General features: G+C 44.7%; 1 protein-coding gene across 1 annotated transcript in view; it reads right to left on the reverse strand.

The window, feature by feature from the left end:
- LOC130360976 (saxiphilin-like) overlaps positions 1-16,754 on the reverse strand; it is a 100,205-nt gene that overhangs the window by 73,283 nt on the left and 10,168 nt on the right. The window contains exons 2-3 of the mRNA XM_056563536.1: positions 15,710-15,873; positions 13,772-13,880 (exon numbers count right to left, since the gene is read on the reverse strand). Of these exons, the coding sequence (XP_056419511.1) occupies positions 13,772-13,880; positions 15,710-15,873 (273 nt within the window). The remainder of the gene's footprint in view (positions 1-13,771; positions 13,881-15,709; positions 15,874-16,754) is intronic.

A 16,754-nucleotide genomic window follows, 5' to 3' on the forward strand; every position in this document is an offset into this window, starting at 1 on the left:
CCCAAAAATCTACGGTGAAACGGGAAAAAAATCAATGTGCGACAAAATTGATGAAAAAACACTATTTTGTAAGTTTTGGGGGCTTCTGTTTTTACGCAGTACATTTTTTGTCAAAAATGATACCTTATCTTTATTCTGTAGGTCCATACGGTTAAAATGATACCCTACTTGTATAGGTTTGAATTTGTATCACTTCCGAAAAAAATCATGAATACATGCAGGAAAATTTATACGTTTAAAATGGTATTCTTTTGACCCCTATAACTTTTTTATTTTTCTGTGTTCAGGGCGCTTTGAGGACTCATTTTTTGCACCGTCATCTGAAGTTTTTAGCGGTACCATTTTTGTTGTGATCAGACTTTTTGATCACTTATTTTCACTTTTTTGTGGTATAAAAAGTGATCAAAAATGCGCTATTTTGGACTTTGGAATTTCTTTGCGCGTACGCCATTGAACAAGCGGTTTAAAAAGCGGTATATTTTTATAATTCGGACATTTCCGCACGCGGCGATACCACATATGTTTATTTTTATTATTATTTACATAATGTTTTTTTTATTTTTGGAAATGCCGGGTGATTCAAACTTTTATTAGGGGAAGGGATAATTGAAAGGGTTAATGATTTTTTTACACTTTTCTTATGCAATATTATAGCTCCTATAGGGGGCTATAACATTGCATTAACTGATCTTTTACTCTGATTGATCCATCTCCATAGGAATGGATCAATCAGGGTTTTCAGCGATTGAATGCTCAAGCCTGGATCTCAGGCTTGAAGCATTCATTCGGCGATCGGACAGCACAGGAGAAGGTAAGAAGACCTCCTCCTGTGCTACAGCTGTTCGGGATGCCGCGATTATACTGCGGCGATCCCGAACAGCTCCCTGAGCTAACCGGCACATTTTACTTTCCTTTTTTGCTGCGCGGCTCAGCTTTGAGCGCGCGGCTAAAGGGTTAATAGCGCGCGGCACAGCGATCAGTGCCGCGCGCTATTAGAGGCGGGTCCCGGCTTCACTATGACGCCGGGCCCGCCGCGATATGATGCGGGGTCACCGTGTGACCCTGCGTTATATCGCAGGACCGGGACTCATGACGTACGCATACGTCATGGGTCCTTAAGAGGTTAAAGTGTACCTGTCAGATCCCACATAAAAAAAATGTATATGTTACTCAGTATCTAATCCTGACCATGTACATACTCCGGATCAACTCAGCAGGGACTCATTAGGGTTATAGGTTGAACTTGATGGACTTTGGTCTTTTTTCAACTTTATGAACTATGTTACCTCTAATTTTTATGCCTCTATCACCTATATTTATTATAAAAATTAACCTTTTCATTAGCTCACAGTGTAAGAAATCCTCTCAGGGGAAGGGGGTGTGTCCCCTTGTGGTGGTAGGAGGTGATTGGTGTGTGTGCTCATGCAGCCTTGTCCTTGAGTCATATCTCGTCCATGACTCATGGACAAGCCTAAGGCTGCTGCAGAACTGGTTAGTGTCCCAGTAGGTATGGGGACTCCTAGTGGTTGGATTTTCAGAAGCCATATTCTTTAATAAATATTAAATAACTTGAACAACCATATTACAAAAGGTCTCATTTTCATCAGTAACAACATATGAAAAGTTTTTAGATATGACAGAGCAGATTTAAGCACTCCCTTGGTCTCTGGAGAACTTTCGCTTAGGAGGATTCCAGACAGGTTCCTTTGATCTCCTACTCTAAAAGTAGGAGAGGTCATTTCAATTCTAAATCAGAGAAAGTATCCGATAGCTTTAACCCCTTAAGGACGCAGCCCTTTTTCACCTTAAAGGTGTACTCCGGTGGTCAACGTGTTTTTCAGTTTTTGACTTACCCTATTTGTTTTGTTTCATTTCTATTCTTGTTGTTTAGCCTACTCTGTTTCCATTCTTTGTTGTCTTTTTATCCCCCACTTTGTTTTCCTATCTTTGCTTCTATTTCCTGTTTCTTGCTGTGCTGAAAACTACAACTCCCAGCATGCCACATGCCTTGCTGGCTCCTTTTTTTTTGTTTGTTTGTTCCGCCCTTTACCCATCCTACTATTTTCCCGGGTCGGCCCCCTTATACACAGCACACTAATATAATCAGCCCTGGTTGGGATACACTGTCATACACACACAAAAGGGACTACAACTCCCAGCATGTGTCATTCAGGAGTCTTCAGTCTGTGGTATAACACCAGCATGCTACCTCTGTAGTCTCCTGGGGGTTGTAGTTCACCACACTTCTGTAGGGCATACACCAGTGTTTCCCAACCAGGGTGCCTCCAGGTGTTGCAAAACTACTACTCCCAGAATGCCCAAAGTCTGTCAAGACATGTTAGGAGTTGTAGTTTTGCAACAGCTGGAGGCACACTGGTTTGTAAACACTAGCATACACACACACAACAGGGACTACAACTCCCAGCATGTCAGGAGTCCCCCCTCCCCCTTCACATATAGAGATCATCCCCAGGCTTATTTCTCTCACGCACACAGAAAAAAAAAAAAAAAAAAAGCTGTGACATCTTGTCCACAACAGACTCAGAACTGTGGACAACAGTAAAAGAAAACCCTCTGAACTACAGAACTTCCTGCCCAACAAACAGGTAAGAAAAACACATACATGCTGCCAAAACATATAACACATGTATATTACCACCGGAGTACCCCTTTAAGGACTGAGCCCTTTTTTTGCAATTCTGACCACTGCCACCAATTCTATTTTGTAATGACATCAGTCATTTTACCCAAAAATCTACGGCGAAATGGAGAAAAAAAATTGAAGACAAAATTGAAAAAAAAAAAAACACCATTTTGTAACTTTTGGGGGCTTCTGTTTCTACGCAGAATATTTTTGGGAAAAAATGACACATTCTCTTTATTCTGTAGGTCCATACGATTAAAATGATACCCTACTTATATAGGTTTGATTTTGTCGCACTTCTGGAAAAATCATAACTACATGCAGGAAAATGTATACGTTTAAAATTGTCATCTTCTGACCCCTATAACTTTTTTATTTTACTGCGTATGGGGCGGTATGAGGGCTCATTTTTTGCGCCGTGATCTGAAGTTTTTAGTGGTTCCCATTTATTTGTATTGATCGGACTTTTTGATCGCTTTTATTCATTTTTTTATGATAGAAAAAGTGACCAAAAATACACTATTTTGGACTTTGGATTTTTTTTGCGCGCATGCCATTGACCGTGCCGTTTAATTAACAATATATTTTTATAATTCGGACATTTCTGCACACGGTGATGCCACATATGTTTATTTTTATTTACACAGTTTTTTTTTATGGGAAAAGGGGGGTGATTCAAACTTTTATTAGGGAAGGGGTTAAAGGGGTACTCCGGTGAAAAACTTTTTTTTTTAAATCAACTGGTGCCAGAAAGTTAAACAGATTTGTAAATTACTTCTATTAAAAAATCTTAATCCTTCCTGTACTTATTAGTTGCTGAATACTACAGTGGAAATTCTTTTCCGTTTGAAACACAGAGCTCTCTGCTGACATCATGAGCACAGAGCTCTCTGCTGACATCTCTGTCCATTTTAGGAACTGTCCAAGGTAAAAGGAAATCCCCATAGCAAACATATGCTGTTCTGGACAGTTCATAAAATGGACAGAGATGTCAGCAGAGAGCACTGTGCTCATGATGTCAGCAGACAGTTCTGTGTTTCAAAAAGAAAATAATTTCCGCTGTAGTATTCAGCAGCTAATAAGTAAAGCAAGGATAAAAAATTGTTAATAGAAGTAATTTACAAATCTGTTTAACTTTCTGGCACCAGTTGATTTAAAAAAAAAAGTTTTTCACCGGAGTACCCCTTTAAAAGATCTTTATTCACTTTTTTTTCACTTTTTTTTTGCAATGTTATAGCTCCCATAGGGACCTATAACACTGCACACACTGATCTTTTACATTGATCACTAGTTTCTCATAGGAAACCAGTGATCGATGATTCTGCCGCTTGACTGCTCATGCCTGGATCTCAGGCACTGAGCAGTAATTCGGAGATCGGACACCAGGAGGCAGGTAGGAGACCCTCCTCGTGTCCTGCAGCTGTTCGGGATGCCGCGATTTCGCCACGGACATCCTGAACAGCCCCCTTGAGCTAACTAGCAATGTTTTACTTTCACTTTAGACGCGGCGTTCAACTTTGAAGGGTTAATAGCGTGCTGCACCGCGATCATTGCCGCGCGCTATTAGCCCGACCCGCTCGTCGTGGCCCCGCGTAATAGAAAGGGAAAGGACTCAGGACGTACCGGTAAGTCCTTGGTCCTTAATAGGTTAAGCATTAATAACTCTAAGATGCTTTTACCGAATATTCTGATTCTGAGATTGTTTTTTCTTGACATATTCTACTTAATTTTGGTGGTAAATTTTCATCGTTACTTGCATCCTTTCTTGGTGAAAAATCCCCAAATTTCATGAAAATTTTGAAAATTTAGCATTTTTCTAACTTTGAAGCTCTCTGCTTGTAAGGAAAATGGATATTCAAAATAAATGTTATATTCATTCACAAATACAATGGGGGGCATTTACTAATCTTTTACTATGTAGTCTGGTTTTTACCCAGTTTTTTTCTACTTCATTTTTGACTATCTGCGACAAATTTACTAAATTGTTGCACGGCATTAATAAATTTGGCACACATAGGCAAAAGTGGGAAATTTACTTCATGTAGTAGAAAAAATAGTCTGTTCCTTTTTCCTGCTGTCTGAATAGGTTTGGCTGCTGGTTTCCTTCTGGATCTTTTGTTTTTGAGGTTTTTTTTAGCTTTTTCACCACATCTAAATAATTCAATAACTACAGTGGTCCCTCAAGTTACAATATTAATTGGTTCCAGGAAAACCATTGTAAGTTGAAACCATTGTATGTTGAGACCATAACTCTATGGAAACAGGGTAATTGGTTCTAAAGGCACCAAAATGTCATCCAAAAATAGGAAAAAGTGACAAAGAAAAATAAGTAGATAACTGATATAGATGAAGCAAATCCTTACATATAAAAGTAATAAAGATCTGCTGGGAGCTGTAAATCACTGTCTATGTCAGTGTTTCCCAAGCAGGGAGCCTCCAGCTGTTGCAAAACTATAACTCCCAGCATGCCCGGACAGCCAAAGGCTGTCCGGGCATGCTGGGAGTTGTAGTTTTGCAAAAAATGGGGCCACCCTGCTTGGCAAACACTGGTCTATGTAGAGGACAGGAGCTTCTTCAGGGGTCCTGTACAGTACAGGCAATGTCCAAAACAAGTAATGGAGTTGCCCTCACCTGGTGTCCAAAAGAGCAGCTAACCCTGATACAGGTAAAGTGTACAGAACATGTAATACCAGTCAGTGCATACACTTCAGTAATACAGGGGTTTTACCAGTGAATGCCCATTTTGATTGGTTGGTTCTTCCAGCCATTGACACGTTTTACAGATCTGGACTGTCTGTAGCATTGTATGTTGAGTCTGGTTTCAACTTACGATGGTCCAGAAAAGACCATTGTATGTTGAAACTATTGTATGTTGAGGCCATTGTAAGTTGAGGGATCACTGTAAATTGTAGTCATGGCTCAGAAGTGGTAAACGGCGTTTAGTGTGTGTGTGTGTGTTTATTACATTTTTTTAACACAGTTTTTTTCTCCCTAAATGTACTTACACTTTTTTTTTTTTTTGGTTACTTCTTCTACAGATCTGTGTATCCTGTGGACTCCTTCGGATTCGGTGGACTACTTCGATGACCAGCGTTTTTCTTTGCTTGATGTTAATAAAATGGTTAACGAGGGCTTGTGGGGGAGTGTTTTTTGTAATAAATTTTTTTTAAAACCTGTTGTGTTTTATTTTTATTTTACTTTACTAGACAGGCTTAGTAGTGGAAGCTGTCTTATAGACTGAGTCCATTACTAAGCCGGGCTTAGCGTTAGCCACAAAAACAGCTAGCGCTAACCCCCAATTATTACCCCGGTACCCAACACCACAGGGGTGCCGGGAAGAGCCGGTACCAACAGGCCCGGATCGTCAAAAATGGCGCTCCTGGGCCTAGGCGGTAACAGGCTGGCGTTATTTAGGTTGGGGAGGGCCAGTAACAATGGTCCTCGCCCACCCTGGTAACGTCAGGCTGTTACTGTTTGGTTGGTATTTGGTTGAGAATAAAAATAGGGGGACCCTATGCGTTTTTTAAATATATTTAATTATTTATTTAAAAAAAAAAAAACGCATAGGGTCCCCCCTATTTTCATTCTCAGCCAAATACCAACCAAACAGTAACAGCCTGACGTTCCCAGGGTGGGCGAGGACCATTGTTGTCACGATGCCGGCTGGCAGGTAGTGGATCCTCTGTGCCAGAGAGGGATTGGCGTGGACCGTGCTAGTGGACCGGTTCTAAGCCACTACTGGTTTTCACCAGAGCCCGCCGCAAAGCGGGATGGTCTTGCTGCGGCGGTAGTGACCAGGTCGTATCCACTAGCAACGGCTCACCTCTCTGGCTGCTGAAGATAGGCGCGGTACAAGGGAGTAGGCAAAAGCAAGGTCGGACGTAGCAGAAGGTCGGGGCAGGCAGCAAGGATCGTAGTCAGGGGCAACGGCAGAAGGTCTGGAAACACAGGCAAGGAACACACAAGGAACGCTTTCACTGGCACTAAGGCAACAAGATCCGGCAAGGGAGTGCAGGGGAAGTGAGGTGATATAGGGAAGTGCACAGGTGAACACACTGATTGGAACCACTGCGCCAATCAGCGGCGCAGTGGCCCTTTAAATCGCAGAGGCCCGGCGCGCGCGCGCCCTAGGGAGCGGGGCCGCGCGCGCCGGGACAGAACAGACGGAGAGCGAGTCAGGTAGGGGAGCCGGGGTGCGCATCGCGAGCGGGCGCTACCCGCATCGCGAATCGCATCCCGGCTGGCAGCGGAATCGCAGCGCCCCGGGTCAGAGGACGTGACCGGAGCGCTGCCGCGGGGAGAGTGAAGCGAGCGCTCCGGGGAGGAGCGGGGACCCGGAGCGCTCGGCGTAACAATTGTTACTGGCCCTCCCCAGCCTAAATAACGCCAGCCTGTTACCGCCTAGGCCCAGGAGCGCCATTTTTGACGCTCCAGGCCTGTTGGTACCGGCTCTTCCCGGCACCCCTGTGGCGTTGGGTACCGGGGTAATAATAGGGGGTTAGCACTAGCTGTTTTTGTGGCTAGCGCTAAGCCCAGGTTAGTAATGGACTCTGTCTATAAGACAGCTTCCACTACTAAGCCTGTCTAGTAAAGTAAGAAAAAAACACAACAGGTTTTAAAAAATTTTTATTACAAAAAACACTCCTCCACAAGCCCTCGTTAACCATTTTATTAAAATCAAACAAAGAAAAACGCTGGTCATCGAAGTAGTCCACCGAATCCGAAGGAGTCCACAGGATAAACGGATCTGAAATGAGAAGAAAACAAAAAAATGGGTTAGTACATTTATTATCACCTGCTCACACATCTCCCGCCCCGCACGACTACAACTGCCAGCATGCCCTTACAGTAAGGACATGCTGGGAGTTGTAGTTGTGTGGTGCAGGAGATGTGTGAGCAGGTGATAATAAATGTGACAAGCTTGTCCCCTGCCCCCAGCTGCAGGACTACAACTCCCAGCATGCCCTTACAGTAAGGTGGGGCGGAGGCCGGGCACAGTGTTTCCCAACCTGGGACTTGTAGTTTTGCAACATCTGGAGGCACCCTGGTTGGGAAACACTGTTTTAGGCCAGTGTTTCCCAACCAGGGTGCCTCCAGATGTTGCAAAACTACAAGCCCCAGCATGCCTGGACAGTCAAAGGCTGTCTAGGCATGCTGGGAGTTGTAGTTTTGCAACATCTGGAGGCAACCTGGCTGGGAAACACTGGCCTAAAACAGTGTTTCCCAACCAGGGTGCCTCCAGATGTTGCAAAACTACAAGCCCCAGCATGCCTGGACAGTCAAAGGCTGTCAAGGCATGCTGGGAGTTGTAGTCTTGCAACATCTGGAGGCACCCTGGTTGGGAAACACTGGCCTAAAACAGTGTTTCCCAACCAGGGTGACTGTTTTAGGCCAGTGTTTCCCAACATCTGGAGGCACCCTGGTTGGGAAACACTGTTTTAGGCCAGTGTTTCCCAACCAGGGTGCCTCCAGATGTTGCAAAACTACAAGCCCCAGCATGCCTGGACAGTCAAAGGCTGTCTAGGCATGCTGGGAGTTGTAGTTTTGCAACATCTGGAGGCAACCTGGCTGGGAAACACTGGCCTAAAACAGTGTTTCCCAACCAGGGTGCCTCCAGATGTTGCAAAACTACAAGCCCCAGCATGCCTGGACATTCAAAGGCTGTCTAGGCATGCTGGGAGTTGTAGTTTTGCAACATCTGGAGGCAACCTGGCTGGGAAACACTGGCCTAAAACAGTGTTTCCCAACCAGGGTGCCTCCAGATGTTGCAAAACTACAAGTCCCAGCATGCCTGGACAGTCAAAGGCTGTCTAGGCATGCTGGGAGTTGTAGTTTTGCAACATCTGGAGGCAACCTGGCTGGGAAACACTGGCCTAAAACAGTGTTTCCCAACCAGGGTGCCTCCAGATGTTGCAAAACTACAAGTCCCAGCATGCCTGGACAGTCAAAGGCTGTCTAGGCATGCTGGGAGTTGTAGTTTTGCAACATCTGGAGGCAACCTGGCTGGGAAACACTGGCCTAAAACAGTGTTTCCCAACCAGGGTGCCTCCAGATGTTGCAAAACTACAAGCCCCAGCATGCCTGGACAGTCAAAGGCTGTCCAGGCATGCTGGGAGTTGTAGTCTTGCAACAACTGGAGGCACCCTGGTTGGGAAGCCTGCGCAACTTACCGGCTTCCGTAGGATCCAGCGCTGCACGACACTGCCGCGCGACACTGCCGCGCGACAGTGCCGCGCGACACTGCCGCGCGACAGTGCCGCGCGACGATCTCCGACAGCGATCGTCGCTGGAGCCTCGGAAGGGTAAGTGAACCTCTTCGCCGGTCCCCTTCAGCTGTTTAGTTTTGCAACAGCTGGAGGACTACAGTTTACAGACCACAAACCAGGGGTCTGCAAACTGTGGCCCTCCAGCTGTTGCAAAACTACAACTCCCAGCATGCCTGGACAGCCAATGGCTGTCCAGGCATGCTGGGAGTTGTAGTCTTGCAACATCTGGAGGCACCCTGGTTGGGAAACACTGTTTTAGGCCAGTGTTTCCCAACAAGGGTGCCTCCAGCTGTTGCAAAACTACAACTCCCAGCATGCCCGGACAGCCAATGGCTGTCCAGGCATGCTGGGAGTTGTAGTCTTGCAACATCTGGAGGCACCCTGGTTGGGAAACACTGTTTTAGGCCAGTGTTTCCCAACAAGGGTGCCTCCAGCTGTTGCAAAACTACAACTCCCAGCATGCCCGGACAGCCAATGGCTGTCCAGGCATGCTGGGAGTTGTAGTCTTGCAACATCTGGAGGCACCCTGGTTGGGAAACACTGTTTTAGGCCAGTGTTTCCCAACAAGGGTGCCTCCAGCTGTTGCAAAACTACAACTCCCAGCATGCCCGGACAGCCAATGGCTGTCCAGGCATGCTGGGAGTTGTAGTCTTGCAACATCTGGAGGCACCCTGGTTGGGAAACACTGTTTTAGGCCAGTGTTTCCCAGCAAGGGTGCCTCCAGCTGTTGCAAAACTACAACTCCCAGCATGTCCGGACAGCCAAAGGGTGTCCAGGCATGCTGGGAGTTGTAGTCTTGCAACATTTGGAGGCACCCTGGTTGGGAAGCTTGCGCAACTTACCGGCTTCCGTAGGATCCAGCGCTGCACGACACTGCCGCGCGACACTGCCGCGCGACAGTGCCGCGCGACGATCTCCGTCAGCGATCGTCGCTGGAGCCTCGGAAGGGTAAGTGAACTTCTTCGCCGGTCCCCTTCAGCTGTTTAGTTTTGCAACAGCTGGAGGACTACAGTTTACAGACCACACACCAGTGGTCTGCAAACTGTGGCCCTCCAGCTGTTGCAAAACTACAACACCCAGCATGCCCTGACAGCCAAAGCCTATGGCTCTCAGGGCAGGAGCCCGGGCTGACATTACAGTGCAGCCGCCCGGGCTCCTCATACGGTCTCCCCGCTACCCCCTTTGTCTCCCGCCCGGGCTCCTCACACGGCCTCCCCGCTACCCCCCCCCCCTTGTCTCCCGCCCGCGCCGCTCAGCTCCCGCTGCTACAAGACTACAACTCCCAGCGTGTCCTCACTGTAAGGCCATGCTGGGACTTGTAGTCTTGCAACATCAGACAGATGGGAGTTGTGTGGCGCTGGCAGGTGAGAGGGGGGATGTAAATCACTGTAGTGTCCCGGTGGTGCAGTGAGGGTAGCGGGGAGAAAGTATGTCGGAGCCCGGGCGGCAGTAGCTTTTCCTGCTCCATGTTGGAGCTGGAGTAAATTTAGTCAATTTTTATGGCCGTTGCGACAGTTTATTGCGCAACTGCGACTGTCTCAGTTAATAAATTCCTGACCACTGCAAGTAAAAACTGAAAACTTGCGTAAATTAAGCGGGAAATTTTTTTTTGACTTTCTAGCTCTTGCTAGGGAAAGTCACACAATTTATAGGGTAGGCGCAATTGCGACAATTTTGCGCCAAAAATAGTCAGAAAAAAATGACTAAACCCCTTAGTAAATGCCCCCCATTGGCATCATAAAATGGACATATTTTAACTTTTTGAAAAAATTAGAGGGCTTCAAAGTATAGCAGCAATTTTCAAAATTTTCATGAAAATTGCAAAATCTGAAGGGACAGATGTTACAGAACTAAAACTCCCAGCATGCTTGGGCAGTCTAGGCATGCTGAGAGTTGTAGTTTGGCAACATCTGGAGGGCTACCGTTTGGGCACCACTGTAACAGTGGTCACCAAACTGTGACCCTCCAGATGTTGCAAAACTACAACTCCCAGCATGCCCAGACAGCCTTTGGCTGTCTGGGCATGCTGGGAGTTGCAGTTTGGCAACCACTGGGAAGGCCGCAGTAAAGATCGCTTTACTGCCACCTTTCTTGACCCCCCCCACCGTCGCCTGCCTACCTGCGCCGTGATCTCCGCTGGATGTCTCCGGTGATCAGAGGTCCCCACGCCATCTTCTTTTCAGGTACCAGCCTCCATCTTCTCCCCCCGTTCTGCCCGACATCCAGGGGTGGGCAGATCGAGGGTTTCCATGGCAACCCCCTGTCGTGCGCTGCCATTGGTCAGAATTCATTTCTGACTAATGGCAGGGGATAGGAGGAGATCGCAGTGCTGCAATCTCACTCCTATGCCTCAGGATGATTGGGGCTGTCACTGACAGCTCTGATCATCCCTATTTTCCAGGCGATCGGGTCACCAGAGACCCGATCAGCCCGGAATAGCAGGAAATCGCATGTCTGAATTGACATGCGATTTTCTGCAATCACAGACATGGGGGGTCTCAGGACCCCCCTCGGCAATGTGCCGGGATGCCTGCTGAATGATTCCAGCAGGCATCCCGGTCTAATCCCCAACCGGCTAGCGGTGGGGACCAGAATTCCCATGGGCGTATGCATACGCCCTACGTCTTTAAGGACTCGGGATACAGGGCGTATGCATACGCCCCACGTCCTGAACAGGTTAAAGGGGTACTCCCGTGGAAAACTTCTATTTTTAAATCAACTGGTGCCAGAAAGTTAAACAGATTTGTAAATCACTTCTATTAAAAAATCTTAATCCTTCCAGTACTTTTTAGGGGCTGTATACTAAAGAGAAATCCAAAAAAGAATTTCCTCTGATTACCACAGTGCTGTCTGCTGACCTCTGCTGTCCATTTTAGGAACTGTCCAGAGTAGCATATGTTTGCTATGGGGATTTTCTCCTGCTCTTGACAGTTCCTAAAATGGACAGCAGAGGTCAGCAGAGAGCACTGTGGTCATGACATCAGAGGAAATGCATTTCTTTTTTGGATTTCTCTTTAGTATAAAGCCCCTAAAAAGTACTGGAAGGATTAAGATTTTTTAATAGAAGTAATTTACAAATCTGTTTAACTTTCATGAACCAGTTGATTTAAAAAAAAAAAAAAGTTTTCCACGGGAGTACCCCTTTAAGCACCTTCCTCACACTGGTGTGGTCAGCTGGTGTTGGATTTTTTTGTAGATGTGTTTTACAGTCAAAACTTTAATCTGTAAAAGTGCGGATGTGCGTCAAATGTATGAAATGGCACATAGCATATAATAAATTTGTCTTAGCAATGCACAGGTGAGGGAAATGCCCTAAGCAGAGTTAATTTCAAGCTGAAAGGAAAAGTGGCTGTTTCAAGTGCTGCCTGTTGCTATATTGCATTGCTGACCCTCTGACCCTCTGTATACTGTGCTCTATGAGGGCTCATGATCTGTAGTTTTAAACAAAATTTGGGTATATGTGACGTTTTGGTAACTTGTTTGCAATTTTTGAAAGGTGATGTGACCAAAAATCAACAATTTTGGACCTTTCTTTTTTTATTTTTATGCTGTTCACTGAACGGGACCATTAGCACACTGCAATATCAAATATGTTTATTTAAAAAAAAATGTTTTCATTTGTAAAACGGGAAAAGAGGGTAATTTATTTTTTTGTGGGTATGTGCTTATTCACATTTATTTAAACTCAGGGCATGCTGGGAGTTGTTGTTGTGTACCATATAGGGAGACACATGTTAGCACAGCAAACCCCAACCTATGACTCTCCAGTTGTTGCAAAACTACAACTCCCAGCATTCCCTCACTGTCATTTTTTTTTTTTTTTACTTTAGTACAGTTAAGTACAGTAAGTTTCCTTCCTGCATCTGTTAATTCAGATTTGACTGTCCACAGTGTTTTCTTGCAAAGCTGCTGTGGGAAAAAAGTTGCACATGTGACGATTTTAGTGACAATTATATTTTTGTGTCAATAATTCATAATTGACGTATGATATTATTCCTGACAATAAAAGGCCACATTTTCCTATAGACATCTGTTCCTTGGCTCCCTAACTAAAGTCTTTGCCAATGGCGCTTTAACATATTTAAAAAGACTAGCACACCATACACAAGCAAAGTTCTTGAATTACCACAATCGCTGTCACATTCCTCTTTGATTCTGATTCTTGGCTATCAGATGGACTGAAAAGGTCATATATCTAATCAGCTCGAAGTATTCAGAATGAATAATTCATATTGAAGAGTGAAAAAAAAAAACATGTGCCATTGAGAGTTTGTGTTTACCCCCCCCCCCCCCCCCAAAAAAAAAATTAGACAATCAGCAGCTCCTCCCGAAATAATTGAGTTCATATAATGTGCATGGGCACCTTAGGTGAGTAGACTTAACTTGGTTTTATCAGTTATAGGGTACGTTCAGATGAGCAGATCCACAGTATATTTTACGCTGCGCATCTGCCGCTGAAGGACTGCTACATGGTGACTTTAGATTTGCGTGCTCGGAGCGGCAATATGATGCTACGAGCAGACACATTGCGATGTGCGAGTCGCCTCGCGCATGCGCAGTATACTCGCATATCATGGCAGCTCTCGGCCAAGCTCAGAGCAGGGGGAGTGGCCGCGATGTGAGTACACTGCGCATGCACGGCGACTCGCACATCGATTCAGTGTGTCTGCTTATAACAACGTATTGCCGCTCTCCAAGCAGGCACATCTAAAGTCACCCTGTAGCGGTCCTTCAGCGGTGGATTCGCAGCATAAAATACGCTGTGGCTCAACTCTCCTGAATGTACCCTTATATCAAAAATAACGTTTGAGTGTCTTTTCTACATTCTCATTCAAGACAAAAAAAAATGTATATTACTTGCCTCTATGAGAATGATGACTTTCAGTCATGATAGGCCTCAAGTTAAAGGGATTTAATGAAGCTTTGTAAACATCTCCATTATCCAGAGAAATAGCATCTGCTTCTCCATCCTGAAAAATAATAGGCATATCATTTACATAGTGGTCTCTTTTATTCTCTTTCTGTTAGCAAGGGTGCGCCCCCCCCCCACCCCCCATCAGTTGACTATAACAGTGGACCCAGCTTGTCTTAGGCTTAGTTTCTACTTGTTCTCTGGTCCTGTATTTTTTGGATAGAAAAAATAGCAAAAAACGCCTGAAAAAACGCCAGTACAACAGCGTCTGGCGTTTTTTTTTTTTGGTGTTTTTTCTTCGCGTTTTTTCATTTGTGTGGAAACTGCATTTTTTGCCCATTTGGCGTGTTTTTTTGGTACCCAAAATTTGCAGTAGTGATGGAAAAAAATGTATTTAACGAAATTCATACTTTTTATAACGAAATTTGAATTACATTTTAATAGTGTGTGTGTTTCACTTTTTTTTCTCTCTTTTTTGACATTTTTTAGGTAGTACTACCACTCCAAGCATGGAACGCACTGTTCCATGATGGGAGTAGTAGTACCTGTACTAATAGACATATCGCCCAATGCGATAGTCCATAATATAGCAGAGATGCGGAGCGGCTCTATACAGCGCTCACATCTCTGCTCTGTGCTCCGGCCAGTGATGTGAATAGAACATCACTCATTCATATTTTCCGCCCAGAGTGGGGATTGGCCGGATGGTTGCAGCAAATCACAGCTCTCAGAGGGAAATATGAATGAGTGATATGTTCTATTCACATCACTGGCCGGAGTACAGAGCAGAGATGCGAGCGCTGTATAGAGCCGCTCCGCATCTCTGCAATAGATAGGACGATCACATTGGATGTCACTCCTGACGTCCGCTGTGATCCTCCTGTATAATGTATAGATGCGGCCGCTCTTCTATGGTCTCCTTCACTGACCTATATATACACCTATTCCTACGCTGGAACCATCTGGCCAATCACAGCTCTCTGCCGGAAATATGAATAGGTGTACATATACGTCAGTGTAGGGGACCGTAGAAGAGCGGCCGGCCTCATCTATACATTATACAGGAGGATCGCAACGGACCCGGGGTGATCTGTCAATTAGTACAGGTACTAATACTCCCATCATGGAACAGTTTGTGTTTCATGCTGGGAGTAGTAGTACCACCTAAAAAAATAAAGAATAAAAAGTGAAAAACACACACACACACTACATTTTTATTATTGTCGACTATATTTGTATTGCCCTGCCCGCCTACATAAATTGATCCTTGCTTAAAAATTAATAAAAATGTTGTTCTAAAAAAGATGAATGTCGTTAAAGACTATTTTTTCCTTCAGTACTGTATCTTTTTTATAATTTTTTTAATGGTACCCTACGAAATTTTATTTAAAAAGGTATCTCCATCACTTTTTTTGAATCGCTAAAGTCCAAAAGAGAATAAAAACCGCCTGAAAAATGCCAAAGTTAAAACCCACATGGCGTTTTTCTTGGCGTTTTTTTTTACTCCCATAGACTTCTATGGAAGAAAAACGCCACGATTTCAGTGGAAAAAATCGCCAGTGGCGCAATATGCTGTGATTTTGAAAAACCGCCAAGGAGCTGAGAAATGCCAAAAAAGAGTGAAAAAATGCCAAACGGATTTTAAAAAATGCCAAAGTGAAAAACGCCAAGTAGAAAAAGAATTTAGGGATTTCTCATTGATTTACAGCTAACATCTGGCCACAGCATTTTTTGACCGAAAAAAACGGCACGCAGCAGAAATGGCGTTTTTCTTGGCATTAAAAAAAAAAAAAACAATTAGAAACTTAGCCTTAGAGATCAATGAGGTTCTGAACATCCAGACCCTGAATGAGCAAAACTTTTCCCATTTCTCTGTGCTATACTCACACTGATAGCTTTCATGCAGTCCTCAGTACTTGATTTTTTCACACATAGGAGTGCAATCTCATTGACACTGCAGGAGGTTGCTAGATCATTGCACTTCTTGATTTCAACATCTGACGTTACACACCAACGTATGTCTCTTGGCTTTGGTGCTGCATAGCTCAGACCTGTAAAATTGAAGGATAAGAGTTAAAAGGGAAAACAACACCTTATTACAGAAAATTCTCTGCAATAAAAGCAAACCTATTTTAACATGTACAAGTCAATTTTAACATTTACAGTGTCCCTTCTGTGTCACAGAAACTTGTCAAAAGTTTTGATCAGTCAGGGTCTCAGTACTGAGACCCCCACAATCAGGAGTAAAATCGTGAAGAAGCGTGCAGTAGGGCACTTCAATCCAAGGCTCATAGTAATCTTTGTCTTACTGCCCCATAGATTTAAAATGGAGCAGCATGACAAAGATTGCTAAAAGCAGGGAGTTACACGTGCCACAGTGCACTTTTCCCCCCTCGTTCTCCAGATTTGTGGGGGTCTTAGCACTGAGACTTTAACTGATAAAAACTTTTGACATGTCTCTGTGACGAGTGAAAGTTTTTTTTAATTTTTTTATTATAGTGACAGTTTAAATGTTTAATTTATGCAATCCATTTCAAGACATAGGCTTTTAAGTATGTTGTTTACATGTTCCATCAGGAATTAAAGGGGTTATCCACCATAAGATGATTTTAGTACTTATCTGCCAGCATAGGCGTGCGCAGCCTATTGCATTAGGGTGTGCACCCTAAAGCACAAACTCACGCCGCGCGCGTGCATATATGTATATATACGCACACATACACACAGTTAGTATAGTTCCCCCACATTAGGTGCAGTATAGTCCCCCCCACATTAGGTGCAGTATAAGTCCCGCCACATTAGGTGCAGTATAGTTCCCCCACATTAGGTTGGCAGTATAAGTCCCCGCACATTCGGTTGGCAGTACAGTTCCCCCACATTAGGTTAGCAGTACAGTTCACCCACATTAGGTTGGCAGTACAGTTCCCCCACA

This window comes from Hyla sarda, chromosome 3 (assembly GCF_029499605.1).
Source record: "Hyla sarda isolate aHylSar1 chromosome 3, aHylSar1.hap1, whole genome shotgun sequence".
Taxonomy (NCBI): Eukaryota; Metazoa; Chordata; class Amphibia; order Anura; family Hylidae; genus Hyla; species Hyla sarda.